At 46.2% G+C, this 16,907-nt stretch overlaps 2 protein-coding genes across 4 annotated transcripts in view; one reads left to right on the forward strand and one right to left on the reverse strand.

The window, feature by feature from the left end:
• TSTD2 (thiosulfate sulfurtransferase like domain containing 2) overlaps positions 1–12,597 on the forward strand; it is a 784,131-nt gene extending 771,534 nt beyond the window's left edge. For both annotated transcript variants that reach the window (XM_069630360.1, XM_069630361.1), the window contains 2 exons: positions 10,383–10,521; positions 12,147–12,597. In XM_069630360.1, coding sequence (XP_069486461.1) covers positions 10,383–10,521; positions 12,147–12,382 — 375 coding nt within the window. In that variant the 3' untranslated portion in view covers positions 12,383–12,597. The remainder of the gene's footprint in view (positions 1–10,382; positions 10,522–12,146) is intronic.
• TMOD1 (tropomodulin 1) overlaps positions 1–16,907 on the reverse strand; it is a 720,714-nt gene that overhangs the window by 39,476 nt on the left and 664,331 nt on the right. The window lies entirely within an intron of this gene.

A 16,907-nucleotide genomic window follows, 5' to 3' on the forward strand; every position in this document is an offset into this window, starting at 1 on the left:
CTTGAATGTATTGTTCGTGCTTGTATCACATGTGGCAGAGAGTCCCAAGTCACTCCCTCTTTCCACCTTTCCCATATTTTCGAGACTTTGTTGGGGCAGCCCCTTGCATTGTAGATCCTGCGCTCTATTATGGCGCATGTGTCCATATCCGTTATCCATTGGTCCAGCGTCGGGGGGGGGGGGGGTCTGGTGCTCCCCATTTCTGCGCTATGTTGTGCTTGATCAGCCCCATTGCTGTGTGTAGAAACAGTTTCTCCCATTTATTAACATCTATTTCGATGGGTATGCCTAGGAGTAAAGCCCTTGGGTCCAGTGATATGGACCGTGTCAGGACTCTAGTGAGTTCGTTACAGCATGCAGTCCAAAAGGCCTGTATCCGGGGGCATGGCCATACGATGTGTATGAAGGTACCTGCTTCCTCTCCACATTGAAGACAGTTTGGATTTGGGGCTTGTTTTCAGCTGTACAAGCGTGTCCTGGGATAATATACTCGGTGGAGTATTTTCAGCTGTACCAGGCAAAGCCTGGAGGAGATAGCGATCTCCCGGGATGCATGAGCACCTGTATCCAGTCTTCTGGGTCTATTTCCCCCACATCTACTTCCCATTTCGCCTTTAGACTGTTCAATTCGGGGGTTGCAAAGGATGATATAGCGTTATATAGGATGGAAGTGCATTTGGTAGGGATATATGCGGACAGCATGTTGCGCTCTATAGGAGTGTTTTCTGGTACAATAGTGTCTGCTGGTTTGTGGGTTTTCAGGGCGTGGGGCAATCGCATATAGTGATATCGCTCTGTACCTGGGATTTGGAATTGCGATCGCAGAGTGTTAAATGTGGCCAGTTTCCCGCTTGCAAGAATATCCCCCACCTTCAGGATTCCCGCCCTTACCCATTTGGGCCATGGCTCAAATTTCTCTATTTCGGTCAGGTTGCTGTTTTGCCACAGGGGTTGTGCGGCAGTAATTTTGTTTTTCCATCCTACAAACGTATGTGCTTGTTTCCAAACTGTAATGATGTGTGTTGTGGTTGTGTTTTGAGAGGGTCTCGGAGGGGGCTGATATAGGAGACTAAGTGGGTCTACGTTGTGAATTGTGGCCATCTCGGCCCTTATGTGGGGCAGTTCCCGGTCCCCATGGAGTAGGTCATTAACCACTGCTAATTGTGAAGCCCAATAATAGGTTTGGAGGCGGGGTACTTCTATCCCCCCTCCCCATATCGACCTCTGGAGCGTGGCTAACGCAATGCGTGGTTGGTTTCCACCCCATATGAGTTCCCTGAGGAGTATCTCTACCTGGTCGAATTCTGAGTTTGGGATCTTGAGCGGGGCATTTTGCAGGATGTAGAGAAATCTTGGGAGGGTCATCATTTTGAAAAGTGCGGCTCTGCCCATAAGAGTCAGGGGGAGGAGTTTCCAATGTTGAACATCGGTAATAAACCGGTCCGTAATCGGTTGGAGATTGTGTTTTATATACCCCCTCAGGTCCTCGGGTATCCAGATTCCCAGGTATTGGAAGCCCTGTCGTTCCACCCGGTACGGGCATTCTTGAGGGATGGCCTGTGCCCCACCTTTTACCGGAAAGAAAACTGATTTTCCCCAGTTGATTCGCAGTTCACTAAACCCGGCGAAGCGGATGAGCATCTGCGTCACTTTGGGGCAGGGTCGCATTGGGTCCCCCAGGCATATCAGGAGTTCGTCTGCGTATAGGGATGTCCGGTCTTCGTATCCCTCCGGCCTTCTGAACCCTATCCAGTCTGCATTCTGGCAAAGCCACAAAGCAAGTGGCTCGATCGCGAGGGTGAAGAGAAGGGGGGGATAGTGGGCAGCCTTGTCGGGTGCCCCTACCAAGAGGGAAGGATCAGGATGACCATCCGTTTACCTTCACTTCTGCCTGGGTGTTGGTGTATAGCAATCGCACCCATCCCAGAAAGGTCTCCCCAAATCCCATACGCCGCATGACTTCCCAGAGGCTGTCCCATCGATCGAGTCGAACGCCTTCTCAAAATCTATTGCCAGTAGGGCCAATGGTCCATCTATAATAGGAGCGCGCTCTAGTGCCAGATGGAGACGTCACAGATTCATTTGGGTCGACTTATGTGGCAAAAAGCCGCATTGGTCCGGGTGGACCAGGGCGGGTGTGACCAATTGTAACCGGTTAGCTAGGAGCTTTGCGAGAACTTTGGCTTCGCTATTAATTAGGGATATGGGTCTGTAGGAGGCACATTGTTCAATGGGTTTATCTGGCTTGGGGATGACTACGATGGTTGCCCTGCATAAGTCTGGTGGAAGGGCCCCCTGCTCACGGGCGTGGAGGAACATTCTATGAAGGGGGGGCGCTATTTTGTCTCCACCTAGTTTTTGCCAGGTTTCTACTGGGAATCCGTTGGGACCCAGTGTTTTCCCTGTTTGTAGTTGTGCTATGGCTTCTCTGATTTCCGCGTCCGATAGAGTGGCGTCCAATTGTTCCTTTTGTTGTGCTGAAAGGGTTGGCAATGTGACGTTATCTAGAAGGGATGGGTCAAGCGGGAGAGTTGGGCCTTGGTATAGGTCCGCATAGATCTCGGCAAAGGCCTCTGCTATTTCAGCGTCCGATTGGCACCTTTTGTCATGTGAACTCCCGGACGTGGCGTTGTCCTTCTTCTCTTTTCTCAAGCCAGGCAAGCATTTTGCCCGCTTTGTCCCCGAGTTCATTTATTCATACTCTGGAATGCCAGTGGGCCTGCTTAGCGTTATCCATCACCCTATTCCGGAGGCGCTCTTGGGCGCATTTAAGGGACCCGTGAGTCTCGGAGCTGGGATCAAGAATGTGTTTATTCTCCCAGGTGTTCACTTCCCCCTCGGCTTCCACTATATTTTGGAGCCGTTCTTTCCTTTTGTTTGCCGTCCAGGAGATCCTCTCCCCTCAGCACCGTTTTGATGGCTTCCCACGCTATCACGGAGCTATCTACTGTGTCCTGGTTGAATTTGAAGTATTCGATTGACTAGTGTTGTTGAGTACATATTCTTTCAAATGCACAATTTACATCACACATTATCAAAAAAATCCCCCTTGGGGGCTATTAAAACAGTCTGTCACAAAAGGAATGAACTGCCATTTGCAAGTGTGGGCCACTTTTTCATTGGTGCCCGAGACAATTTTATGCACCAGTCTGACCATGGCAGGTCGTGGAATTAAATGAACTAAATCATATTGAATAGAAAGTAACACAAGTTACTCCTATTGAATAACAAACTGCATGAAACAAGTGAAAGCTAAATAAAACATGCAAGGTGGCATTTAAGTGTGCAACATTAACCCTTATTGAATACCGAAGTGAAAGAAGCAAGCAAAGGTATACTTTATTAAGGGAAACCCACCATTTACAAGTGAAAGCAACATCTTTGGCAAACTGACCCACTTGTCTGAACGCAAGAAACTTTGAATAAAGCAGAATCCAGATTAAGAAACAACATATACAATAAAGTGGTGAAGCTGTGGCCTTTTGATTAAACTATTGAACTCTGAAAGAAACCTGGAAATTCGTGGTTGCGTGACCTTTAGTGGGTGGCCTGTGTGGTCTCAAACTGCGCCAGGACCAGGGAACCCCTAGAAGCTAACAAGGAAGTTTGCTGTTGTGAAAGAAGGAAAACAGACGGTGAACATCAGAATTGGGGAAGGGAACCCTGAGTAGTAAAGTCATGTGGTACAGATAAAGCTTCAAGATACTTATTTTCTTATGCTGCATGTGAACATTGACCTTGGGGAATGAAAGTATTGGTGCCTTGGAATTGTATTACCCTGGAACTTTGTTGAACTTGGGGAAGGGCATCCGGATCCTTGCAAAAGTGTGGAACTGTATTTCTTCAAGTGTACATAAAGGTAAATAGAACATTGTGATGGATTTATTGACATTGGGGGAAAAGAATCTGAAGAGAAACCCATAACTGGAAAATAACTCAGAACTTTGTTTGAATCACTGCTTAGTTTATGGTTGACATCCCTACACATTGTTTTGTATTAGTTGTGAAGGCAAGCATAGGTTTTGGACGCAGACAAACTTTTCAGTTGAACATTCTGACACAGACTTTCCTTCGTTTCTTTAGGTAGCGACATCCCACCTTAGCTTAGGGCAAGATAGACCTTACTCCATCCTGACATTTTCTTAATAAATCATTATTTTAAAATTTTTAATCTCTGTGTCTCCTTCCATGATTCCAACCTTGCAGCTGGCATCTCCAAAATCATATTAATTGGCCAGAGGAGAATACTAAGATTGGGCTTTAAATTAAGGTGGCACTAAACATCAGGTAGTTTTGACTACAGCAGCATAGGTTTTGTACACAATTCCTGCTGGAATGTCCAGGTTAAAAAATCCGTTTGAGTTTTGCCGACCATAGGCACTATTTATGCCTGTGGTAAAATGTTGGGTCATGAGTCACTTAAAGTGGCCATTAGCGCTTATCGGGCGAAGGGTTGCACAAGCTCTCTATAGTTACTAGGTATGGCACCACAAGCCAGCACTTTTTTGGGGCTCATGAAACAATGTTCTTCAAATTATTATTAGGGGTACGTGAATCAGTCAACAACCTACTGGTACATAATGGAACTAATTTCTATTTCCTCAAGATCTTAGTCTATTCAGAATTGTAAAATTGTGGCAAATAATATGGTCTGCAAAGTCTTGTTTCTTATTGCACATGTTGATATCGGCACTGTGGTTGTAACGCTCACCTGGTATCCACGGGGACGTCACTCAGCCTATCTGACCTTTTACGACCTTGGACCCTTCCCTGGAGGCTATTCGACTGGAGACTGGGCCTTGTTTTCTTGGATAGTGTGCTCTCCGTCCTTCCTTCAGCGCAGGGGCGCGTTGATTGATGCAGGCTCGTTGCTGCCTAGTTACTCCACTGGCAAGAGTCCGACAGGTAAGTGTAATGAGTCTTTTGAACAGTTGTCTAACTTCGTTCCTTTCCTTCCTTAGATGATGGCCGGCGTCCGGGGATGGCGGCGTGCTGCTGAGATGATTAGCGCTAAGGTGAGTGAGACGTGATGCAGCCCTTTCGTATTTGCATTGAACTGAGCTCTCTTTCTGTGTCTTTTAGGTGCCACAAAGTTTTCTGCGTGGATGCTGGTTATGAAGAACAAATGCGGTGGGTAAGCGCGGTATGTGGCGCCTCTAGATGTTTCCATGCTAACCTGGAGTGTCTTTTCCCCTCTTGCAGATGGATGAGAAGTTCCGGAGACAGAGTTCCCCCAGAGTGGCTGGGATTTAGGTAAGCGTTTGAAGCTCGTACAGTATTTCAAAATAAGCGAAGATTTGCAGAATGCTTACTAATGCCTTTTTTCTGTTCTTTTCCCTTTTCCTTAGGAAGCGGCGTGCCGGGATGGGAATGACACCGCCGAAGATGCCCGCAGAACAGAAGGAGTGATGACTGATGGGCAGAACCGCCGCAAGGTAAGGCTGTTCCTAACAGTGTTCTTGTTCTTGCAGGAGCTGAGCGCAGAAGAAAGATGCAGGCCTACTGGAGACCGATCTGAACACGGTGAGTGTCACACTGCAGGTGCAGAAAACACAAAGCATGTTTCTCAGCCTGGGTGTGGCTTAAATAGTCTCTGGGTATCCCAGGGGCCTCTGGGCTGAACCACACCCAAAAGACCAGACCGCACATGCAGTTCTGGGAACCGATATATGTGGGGGCATCCATCTTGTCCCCATCAATGCACTACAAGTCCAATCCCCAATATTATCCTATGGGAGTGAGTGAGTCTGGTGCCACAAGCGCCAAGTCTGACTCCAAGTGGGTCTTTGGAGGGATGGAGTGGCCCTTGAGGGCCATGTAGGTGATCGTGGTCTGGCTCCAGCGTGACATCTTGGAGGGCTGGGGACATGAGGGGCAGGAATCATGACAGTAGTCCCATTAATTTTCAAATAAGATACTTTGGCAAAAGAATGAGTGCCATCCTAAGAGCTATGATATGATATATTTTATTTATAGCGCACCTATACACAAGTGTTTCAAGGCTCAGCGAGGCAGGGGAGGGGAACATGGGGGATCAAGACAACGATCTTACTAGGCCCAGTGACATTGACATCGTGCAAGGGCAGCGGAGAGGGAAGGGGTGACGTGCCAGGGGAAGGGGAGGGGGAGCGAGTGCAAGACATAGGATCAAACTTAAAAAACAGGAAGTGCGGCCAGCAGGTGGCAGTGCAGGGTAATGTGCAGAAAAGCAAGTGCTAGATAGGTGCGAGTAGGAGGGCTGTAGGGTTGCAGATACAGCCCCAAGTGCAGGGTTGCCAGCAGGCAGTGCAGGTGTGCAACTGGGAGGGCAGGGACCTGGACCCGTGGTTCAGAGGGCAGCCAGGTAACCAGTGCAAAATCAGACAGGAGATCAGCAAGGTAGCGGAAGGGAGAAGGCAGAAGCAAAGAGGAAAGTCTTGAGCTACTTCCGGAACCGGAGATGGTTCTGCACAACTTTCAGAGAGGCAGGGAGGCTGTTAGGAAAGATTTCTTAATTCTGGGTAATTTTCCTTCCATGTGGCAACCCCTAAACTTTTTGCTGTTGTTTTCACCCTGATCTAGAATTTGCCAGAGAAGCGCGCAGCCTTCCGCCGCACTCCTCTGGGCTTTAGCTCCATTCTTACTGGGAAACTGACATGCCCTTAAGACAGTCAGTACCGGCTAACGTTGTTTTCCGTAGTTCTTTTATTATGTTGCAGCTTTCGCGCAACATGACACAAGAGGGCACTGTAAGCTAAGTTACTGCTCTCTTGGGTCTCTAGTCACTCTACAGGCCCTAGACACTCTCTTTGGATTGGTAATGAACGGTGCAAGTGAATCACGGACCGGACTGGTGGCAGCGATCGGTTCTTTGTGTTTTGAGCTCCTTTTGGCTGTTTAAGCGCGTTTCTCGCGCTTAGCCCAAAATTGTGGCCTGGCTCCCAAAATGGCCAGACCACGAGGCTCTTTGTGCTGCCCGCTGACCGTCTTGCCCCCTTCACCTTCCCCAGGTCGAGCCGACCGGGGCCTTCCTTATTTGGGCATGTACTTTCCCCCGAAACACAGATACTTTCGCGGGCTTCTACAGGCCTTGTGTGTGCCTCCAGGATGTGGGCTGGGATGTCTGGTCCCAATACACATCCTGGGTGCCAGAGAGTCTAGTGTGTCTTGAATGCCTGGGACCACCGTGGTCCGTGATAGGTCCACGTATGATGTGAGTGTTTTGTGAGCAGATCTCCCATTGGGTCCCCTCCGTTTTGGCGCAAAGGGAACTCTGGATAAGAGGAGGCTGGAAACACCACTACCATGTCGATCTCCTAAGTTCTCACGAACGATGGATACAGGAGCCAAATATCCTGCAACTAAGAGGCTGAACCGAGGAATCGCTGGTGACCCGCTGAAGGACTGCTCTTCTGCACTGCTGTCGCCCTGTGAAACCATTCTGCCTCTGATCGAACGAGAAGGCCTGTAATGGTACTTCGACCCTTTGGAATAGTGGGAACAACTATTCTCGGCATCTTCATCATCTCCTGCACATAAGCCTTCGGAAGCGTCTCTGGGCCATCCAGGGGACTGACCAGCTTACCCAGGAGGCTTGCTCTGTAACCGCCGTCAGGTTGCTGCTGTATTCCGAGTCCTTGGCACTCTCACACGATTTGTACACGTGGCATTCCCAGGTCTGAAGTGAGAAGTGTACATTGGGCTGAAATACACACGGCCGCTTTGTTGCCCTGCTGTGGTAACAAACTGTGCGGGTTCACTGCGTTTGGGACGTCCTCAACTCTAACATCTGCTGCTGCGGAATCTACACAACGCCGAGACGTCCCCTGCTCGTATCTGAACCTGCCAGCACTGAAACTGACGCAGAGAAGCCTGGGTCTGCCTGCATCGGGGACCGGTGAGTAGCAACGCTAGGAACTGGTCGCCCTCCTGCAGTAGCCCGTAGCTTTTCCTCGCTGTGTTAAACAGCACACCTTTTTCGCACTCCAGCTCTGCTTCTGCCCGCAAGTGGAGGCCGCACTTGAGTAGCGGAGATCTGTTCGCCCTCCTTTGTTCACCACTCTGAACTGCCTGACTTCCATGAAGAGACTCCCCTTGGCCCATTGGCACCAGCGTGTGCAGGTACTTTTGAGCACAAGGCTCCACTCTTCGTAGGGCTCGGACTTCCTTCTAGTTAGGTGGCCTCTGAAGGCGAACTGGGTCTAAACGATTACTTGCACTGCCTGTTTTCCTCCCCTTCTAGGTGGTCTGCATATTTCGTGCTTCTAACACTTTAGACCCGTCGGTAATTGTATATATATTGTATTTGATGGTGATGTGTTGGTTTACTTGAGTTTTATCGGGATTCTTTGCTATGGTCAATATTACAAAGGCCTTGTAATAAATGTGTATATATTTTTACTATAACACCTGCTTAGAGTAATTTGTAAGCGTCCTTGCTTTGTGTGCTCATTGCGGGCTTTCAGTCACCCTCACCCCTCTTGAGACCTAGTCTTGACCACCGCGATCGCTACCTTGATTGGTCTGGCTTGTCCAGAGGTTACCCAGTTCCATGAAACTAGGCTGGCCTTCTGAACCTCTGCCCCTCCAGGACAGAGTTCAGAAATCCATTTTAACAGAGGCTGTTCCACAGGGAGGCGCCAGCCGTAGAGAGAGATCTGCCCCCAAACTGGGTGGGCAGGGACCTGGGCTATGAAGGCAGAGACTTGTCCAATGACCGTAGTGTCCATTGCAGATTCCATCATAAATGTTTCCTTAATTGCACACCTAAATAGTGAACGTTGAACAAAGGAAATTATTAAGTCTTCTTATGCTGATTGTTAACTTTTGATTGGAAGGAATGACTCCTCTTTTGATTATCTTGAATTGATAATCCTTGCCAGACAAACTAAATTGCGCGTGCATCAACTGCTCTTAAGAACAGTGGCAGATGAGTGGGCAGGCCAGTTTGCAGCCCTCTCGTTGTCTTGCCAGTGTGGCTTTGCACCCTATTTTCTAAATGGTGTGGCTCCTACCTTTTATTAGACATTCAAATTACAACACCCACAGAGATGCCAAAAGAGGCTGGCTGCCTCCAAAATTGGAAACTGCACTCCGTTGACTGGCCACTTTTTTTCATGACTGCTCTAAAAAGGAGGGTTGGGCTGATCCTGCTCTAAAAATTGTGAGGGCCTAATTTGGTATGATTTTCTTGGTGCATTGTAGTCTGTGGTTTGCAGTTTCTTTAGATCCAAATACTGCACACAAGTTTTTTAGTTCTAATAGTTTAAGGTTGTAACTATTTGATGTCCTTTTTAATTTGTATCTTTTTTTTTCTTTGCCTGCTGTTTGTGGTTAATATTTTCAGTATTTGCTATATTTTTTTATTCTTGATTTTACTTTTGGATTTTATCCGAAATAAGCAATGTTTACTACTATTACTTTTACTGTTGGCATAATTCTGCGCTACTAAAACATTACCATTCTTTGCCTTTTTTACTCTGGACTGCTTCGGTCCAACATTTTGTCTTTGTATTCAGATTATGCTTTTCTTTTCAAAGTGTTTGCTTTGGTAACAGCCGTGTTACACTCCACCTGGTACCACTCCACAGATGCCCTTTCTACAGAGTTTCAAACTTTATTTTAAGACTACTGCAATCTAGATGAGTGGGTGAAGTTCCAGGGTCCTGCAGGCATACCACCCCACTGCCTGGATTCGAGAGATTCCTTGGGTATATTAGCAGCTCTCTCCTGTTCTATCTGACACATGGGATGTGTAAGTGGCACTGTGGTTTGTTATCAAGGCAGCCCATAACCTAATGTAAGGTAACAGCCTTTGTGGTTCAAGACATAGTTTAGGCTGGCAACTCGTGTTTGATTACAGTAAAAATGTAACAATAAAGATATTACTGATCTGTAATCAAATTTCAAAGGGCACACATCTGGTAGATGAAAACTTGTCTCTTACTTTATAAGTATTTATACTTTTGTAAACCTTAAAAATGTTGTTGAGCCATGCACCATACTGTAATTACTGTACATTTTCAAATCCCACTAACGCTTTCACCCACACGTCCTCGAGCCAGGAACGCTGATCCGGTTTCGTTCAGTAACCAGGTTTAACACAAAGGCCGCCTTCAGTGCATTGTCCTTGATATTAATGGTTTCTCTTAATCAATGCCAATTCCCACCAGTTTTGCCACCCCCTTTCTTTATTCCATGATGAAGACATTCAGGTTTTTATGATGCCTTCCTTCGCACTTAAACTCCTGTACGTTTCAATGGACGGGGTCATGCAGTGTCTCGTTCATTTGGCATATGTTGTATTTCAGAGTCTGTCTTGCTATCGGGGACGGTGTGAGTTAGTGTAAAAAGTAGACCTTTCAGAAATGTGAAGTGCTGTTCGTGTTCTCCTTTTGAAACAGGCAGAGTGCCGGGAAGTGTACCAGCTAAAGGGAGGCATCCACAAGTACCTTGAGCAATTTCCCGATGGCTTCTACAGGGGGAGGCTCTTTGTTTTCGATAAGCGTTACTCCATCGCTACCAATGGCGACATCATTTCAGGTATTATTTTCCAATTATGTGCTTCGTATGCCAGGCCTTTGATCCTCTTTTAGGCATTGTAAGCGTTAGATCACATATTGTAAAATGAGTAAATACGTCCAGTGTTGATAAGGAGCTCCTTTATGGGTTACCAAACGGTAAACCTTTGGAGCAGACCATATATTTTCTTCAAGACAGGTTAATTTTGTACATGTTATTAATGGCACCTGAAACATTAAGCTGGAGTATCTGTGCATACTGTGCACCATCCAAAACCGTGACAGTGGTCAGTGTGTTTGGAGGTTTTCGTTTTGGTTATGTGGTATAACTGCAAGCACTATTTATAAGCCGACATTATTGACATGGGAAGAGAAGACAGAAGAGAGATGTGATGCGAGGAGGGACTCCCATCCTGTAGGTATTACTTGCCTTTTACCCAACCATTGGCTGCCCCTGGCCATGCTAGTCCCTAAGGCCATCTCCATCCATTACCTGCACCCCCTACAGCAAAACACCCAGTCTTCCCCACGGGAATATATATGAGCTAGCTCAGTGTTTTAAAGGGGCGCCATTGTTATTTCTAAGCAGTCTAAGGTATCGCTTTATTGCAGCGTTCCTTCTGTTACAACATTTTCGTCATCCAGTTGATTTATAAGAAATGTGTGTTCTTTCACTCATTTCCTGTTAAAAGCAAGTACTGGAAAACCCCATTAGTTTGGGTTCTTGTAAATGCATTAGAAAGGCTTTTGCCAAGTCTTGCCATTGTATGGCAAGATAGTACAGTTACGGCAGTGCCTAGAAAAGGCTTACACTTATACCAAAAGAGTCGGTTTTGCCGCATCTTTTTATTGAACATGTTTTAATGGAGCAGTTTCCCCATTTGCAGTGCTTGTCACGGGTTGCACATAATAGATCACCCGGAACTCTGTGAACTTTCGCACCTTCTAACACTTGTGTGTAGGCGCCTTATAAATGCCATATCATATCACGGATAACCCCGAAGCAATGTTCATGCCGAATGTGGTGTTGCACTTGGGCAGGATTCATTCGTTTACGCATAACAATATATTGTCTGCTATTGAATGTTTATTGCACAAAAATTGCCATGCCATGCTTACAAAATGTTGTTGCTAATTCTATTATTGTGTGAGATATATATGTATACATGTACAAATACAATTATACAAAGACGTTTTTCATTCCAAAATGTCTCTCATTCTACTTGAATATTCTCGGTCTGAAACCTGAAGAAGGTGCCTGCGTTCACGTTCAATGTATGGACACTTGGGTTAGTGCTCTGCTTTCGAATAGTAGAGGCTTCCACGCTATATGTGCACTTTCCTAAATTCTGCTTATTACAGATCACTTATTTTGGCATCCTTTAATCTTAATGGCAGTTAATATTCTCATAATTCAAAACAAGTTAGGAAAACACTTGTGTGTAACCAAGCATGATTTATAACTCTCTAACGCGTTTTTTCATATTCCCTTCATCATATTGTTGATTTTGTTAATACTATAGTTTTCAAAGAAGGCTTTCGCCGACGCATGGTTTCTTCTCGCTAAAAAGAGCATCGTTGAACAATCTACAAATTAAATGACTGAAGCCCTTAACTGTTCCTCTTTTTGCTTCCTGTCTCACGCAGAGTGCCGGTACTGTGGAAGGGCATGGGACCAGTACAAGCTCTGTTCTACCCCACGCTGTTGTCAGCTGGTCCTGACTTGCACTTCCTGCAAAGAAAGCGGTTTCACAGCGTGCTGCCCTCTCTGCCAGGAGAAAGGACGTCAACTCATTTCCACCTCAAGTACAACTGAGCAATCATTTAAGGAGCAATGTGAATGCACCGATGTGCGGCCAAAGGTGCCAATCGAACCCCTATAACTAGAGGCAAAGCCCAACTTAAGACTCCTGAGCAAGAAGGCAATACTTACTTGGGTCAATATAACATCCATTGTGTATCACAGAAGAAAAATTGTGTGGGTTGCACCATGTTATTTGATTTTACCCTTAACATTTTACCTATAGAACAATTTGACCAACCACTTTCTCGAAAACGAATTATTCTCACGTTACGAAATAAACACGTTTTAAATGTCTTCAAATGGATTCATGTTTTTTACTTGAGGTTGTGAATCACCACTCCAGAACTCCATCCACAGAAACAGAGTGGACCCCTCCAGAATTCCTGTTCTTCCTATTTCGCCAGTGTTTTTTATGCTTTCTTCTTTCATATGCCATCTTTTTGTACTGAATTTGTTTCCATGAATACAGGGAAAAAGGGTGGCACATTTTCGATCAATGGCGACAATGGACACAGAGCTTTTGAGTGTCTTGTTTCGTATTTGCATCCAAAATATTAAGGTGCACCGATTTGCTATGCAGTGAAAGGACATACAATGACATCGGCATTAGCAGAGTAATCTTGCTGGAGAAAAGGGTACATCACGTAAATGTTCAATTAATTCTAATTATATCGATTCATTATTTTCTTTAAAAATAATTGATGTATTGATTTATAATTCTGCATCTTTGTAATTTAGCTGCAATTCCTTTTATGCTTTTAATGGAAACTTTTTTTTCTCCCTATGGTATACCATCTGTAAGTACTAAAGGTTTGTTATTTAACTATTGTACAATAAAAAAAAGCATCACGTAAACTCACAATGATTTCGATTGTGTAGCATTCATCCTACAGTGTTATCCGTTGATTTACAGAGTGCAGCAAGTCTCCATCCTGTACAGAGTAGTTGTGGTCTCATAGTTAGTATACCAAGCATATTATTTGTGTCGTACATTACAATGTCCTACGGCCCTCAACCTTTTCAGCCAGGTGACAGCCTTATTTTGTTGTCTTATGTAACCCAAAAAAGGGCCCCAGTTGCCAAAAAATACAGTACACAAAAGGCATCAATGCCTCAGGCCAGGAAATAGTCGGCAGATCTCACGCCAGCACCAGAGACTTGGAACGGCCGATGTTTGCAGCAGGAGTCTAGTGGGAAGTAGCGGGTATGGCGTTGCATCTTGAGACTGATGACATTCAAGAATGATTCTATCTGCGGAATTGTCAAGCAGCGGCTGCCAAGCTCACTTCAAACATCTCCAAGCCCAGTCACCTGGCGCATGCAGAGGGAAACAAGGACCCACATCCAAGGAAAATACAGGTATGACATCAGGAGCTGCAGGGTTTGCTTACGGCAACACCATCCCACGTTTGACAGGCACAATGCCCGACTGCCCTAACCAAGGCTTTGATTCCTGCGGCTGTGAGCAGAGGCGTGCACAAACCGACATTTCGTTAGCCAATCGCTGTGCTCATTCCAGGGAGTGACATAGTTGTGCTCGGTTCGCTAATGGCAGGCTGTGCGTTAATCTGAGCCCCAACGGCTAATGCTGGGTCTCGGAGGCAGCAGATGGAGTTGGAGTGACATGCAGATGGTGAGGGGCGGGGGGAATCAGTAAAAGAGGAATGGCAGTGGGGCTGTGAAGGGAGGAGGGGCGAGAGTAGGATGGAAAGATCTGGGAGAGAGGAGAGAGAAGGAAGCGTTGGAAGGAAAATAGGGAGTATTAGTGCAGGAGGTAGGAGAGTAGTTGATGGGGCAGAAGGAGGGGTGAGAACAGAAAAAATAAGAGTGGAAGAGGTTAGGGACAAGGCACAGGAGAGGAAGGAGGTGGAGGGGAAGCAAGAGAACAGTTTGTGAAGGTGAGCAAGCATCTGGAGAGGACGGAAGAGACAATAGGACAGGAAAAGGAGGAAGGAGGAAGCAGTGGCTGGCAACAAAGATGGAAAGTGACTAGGACCCAATAGTTGTGTGCTGTTAAGGAACCAGCAGAAGGTAGAACAGCAAAAAAGGGGGGCCAATGTCACCAGGAGAAGGAGGAAGTCCCCAAACCAATGCACAGCTGTTAGGCAAAATTTGGTGCAGTACCCTTTGGGTGCACTACAACAACCATGACCTCCTGGCAATAGGAACCCAACCTTTGCTATAGGTCTGTACTACACATATTGGTAGTGTGACTGAGCACCCAGGCTTATCTCAAGAGGGGTCAATGTGAGCAGTATGGTGGTTACACAGAGATTCACAGTGACAAGTATCCAAATAAACACACTCAAGGTTTCTTGATTAAACAATTATTAATTTATTTAACAGTCAGAACACACAAATACACTCCAAAATACACACTCTTAGTTTCTCTAAATCAGCAAGTACCCATTTGGGATGGCACACAGGCACTTCCTACACCCTCAGGTGATTTAACTAGGACACTGTGGACCTTATTATATCACTGGTACATTTAGAGCAATACTGAGATGAGTGTCAAAGTAAAGAGGTTTTAGAATAAGATGAGATCACAAAAATATTCCTAAGCAGGTAAGTACTTTTTAACCCCCCAATGCAAAGTAAGTTAACCTTTTCCTGGACGGAAGGCAAAAACACACAATCGGTGGGGTGAAGAGTAATTCAGGGGGCCAGGCCAGCCAATGTCAATTGGGCAAAAGTCAAGGTGAGCTGAAGCACTTCTTGCAGGTAAGTAAAGGTCTTGCACAATGTTTTGAAGTCTTTGTAGAAAAAGTAGAATCAAAATAAGGCAAAAAGCTGGGAGGTTTGTGAGGTGTAGAAGCTGCAAGCAATGCTGCAGGAGCAGCCAAGACAGGTCTCAACTGAGACCAAGTAAGGCTACAAGACAAGGGGTAAATTCTCTTAAGCTTTACAGTACCTTTGGTTAGAAGAAATGGTTCTAGCTGGCTTCTGTTCCTTGGTGGCTCTGGAGATCCTTTTGTTCCTGTGCCTCAGTCATGGGGAAAAAAGGGAGGACTTCTGGGGACTCCTGCAACACAACGGGACAGTCAGCGACAGCAAAGGGCAAATTTCAATTCAGTGGCACTTCGGCGTTGCAGCTCCTTGAGCCTGACAGCAAATAACAACACTGCGGTTCTCAGAAACCACTTCAGACTTTCCTTGCTTCTGGGGTTCAGCACTCTGTTGAGGTGGCTCAGGCTTGGCCAGTACTGCATCAGGGAAGTCCGTAGGATCTTCCCAGCGCTTGGGTCTGACTTAAAAGGGATCCACTCGATTTGGTGTTCCTCTCCCTGGCACTTCGGTTCCAGCAGCAACAGCAGTGGAAGTACAGCCAACTTCGAGAGGATGTCAAACGATTTCACTTTGGAGTTGATTGGTCCCACCAACTCAAGGGGAGAAGTCGTCCTTGCAGGGCTTCTCTAGTAGAGGTGAATCCGGAGCTTCAGCACAGCAGCGGGGCTTCAACGGGCAAACCAACGGTCCAGGAGTTGCAGCAGGCATCTCTTCCAAATTCTTCTTCGGATTCCTTCGTCCAGTGGTTGACTCTGCCTTCCAAGCCAAATAGCCTCGCCTTTTATGCAGGTTTCTCCCATTCATTCCAGCCTAGCTGTCAATCACACGGCAGGGTGGCTGTCCTTGCTGGACAGCCAGCCCACCAATCACCTTTTGGTGCATTCCTGTAAACAAGGGGATTAAGCACATGCAGTTTCGGGTACCTCCCTCACTTCCTGCCCCTGCCAGACATACTGGAGCCAGAGGCAGACTTGACTCGTGAATCCCGCCCAAGACAAAATGAACAAAGGGACCAAACCTGGTTTGACGCGCAGAGTAAATCTCAAGAAGGACCTTTCCAGCAAGAAATGGCAAAAAAAGACCAGGCCATTTTGACAAAATGGGCACCGATGGGTGCTTTACTGCAGCTGCGAACACAGCCTGCGGTAAAAAACCCCAATAGTAGTTAAAAGTAAACCACTGCAACAGCCATTAATTGTAGAAAGGGTAACATAAAATTGTTACATGAGAAACTAGACAAAGGGGATACTAAGTAACCCCTCCAGCACCCTATTGTAAGATAGTGTGTGCTGGGGCTAGAAAGTTACAATTGTAAGTAAAGGCAATTTCAATGTACTGCTCTTGGAAACAGTAGTTTATCCAAGATAATGTATTTAAACCTTTGGGAAATCTGAAAGACTTCCTTGTGCCGCTGCACTGAAGGTGCTATGTGTTACAATGTAAAAAGATGATGGAGTTTGTCAGACTCCAAATCCAAAAGAAACACAGAGTTTAAATCACAGTAAAATACACGAGAGAGTGGGAAAAAGGTCTCACTCTCTCCAGGTTGAAAATTAAAAAAGTCCTAGAGGCCAGTAAAAGTGCTGGGGGTCTCAAAAGTAGAGAGGAATTAGCACATTTCTGAGAATTCTCCCTAACAGTCGACTGGCAGGGAGCCTACCACCCTGGCTCTGATGTAGACTGTTTCAGATTCTGCCAACAGCACCAGGGGACCGTTTTTTTTGCCATTTTCTGGCCCAGAGAGGCCTGGCTCCACATTGGACAAATATGGAACCTTGGCCCACTACCTTGAGACTTTTCGAGCCATGACTGGT

This window comes from Ambystoma mexicanum, chromosome 6q (genome assembly GCF_040938575.1).
Source record: "Ambystoma mexicanum isolate Mex_15411 chromosome 6q, UKY_AmexF1_1, whole genome shotgun sequence".
Lineage (NCBI taxonomy): Eukaryota > Metazoa > Chordata > Amphibia > Caudata > Ambystomatidae > Ambystoma > Ambystoma mexicanum.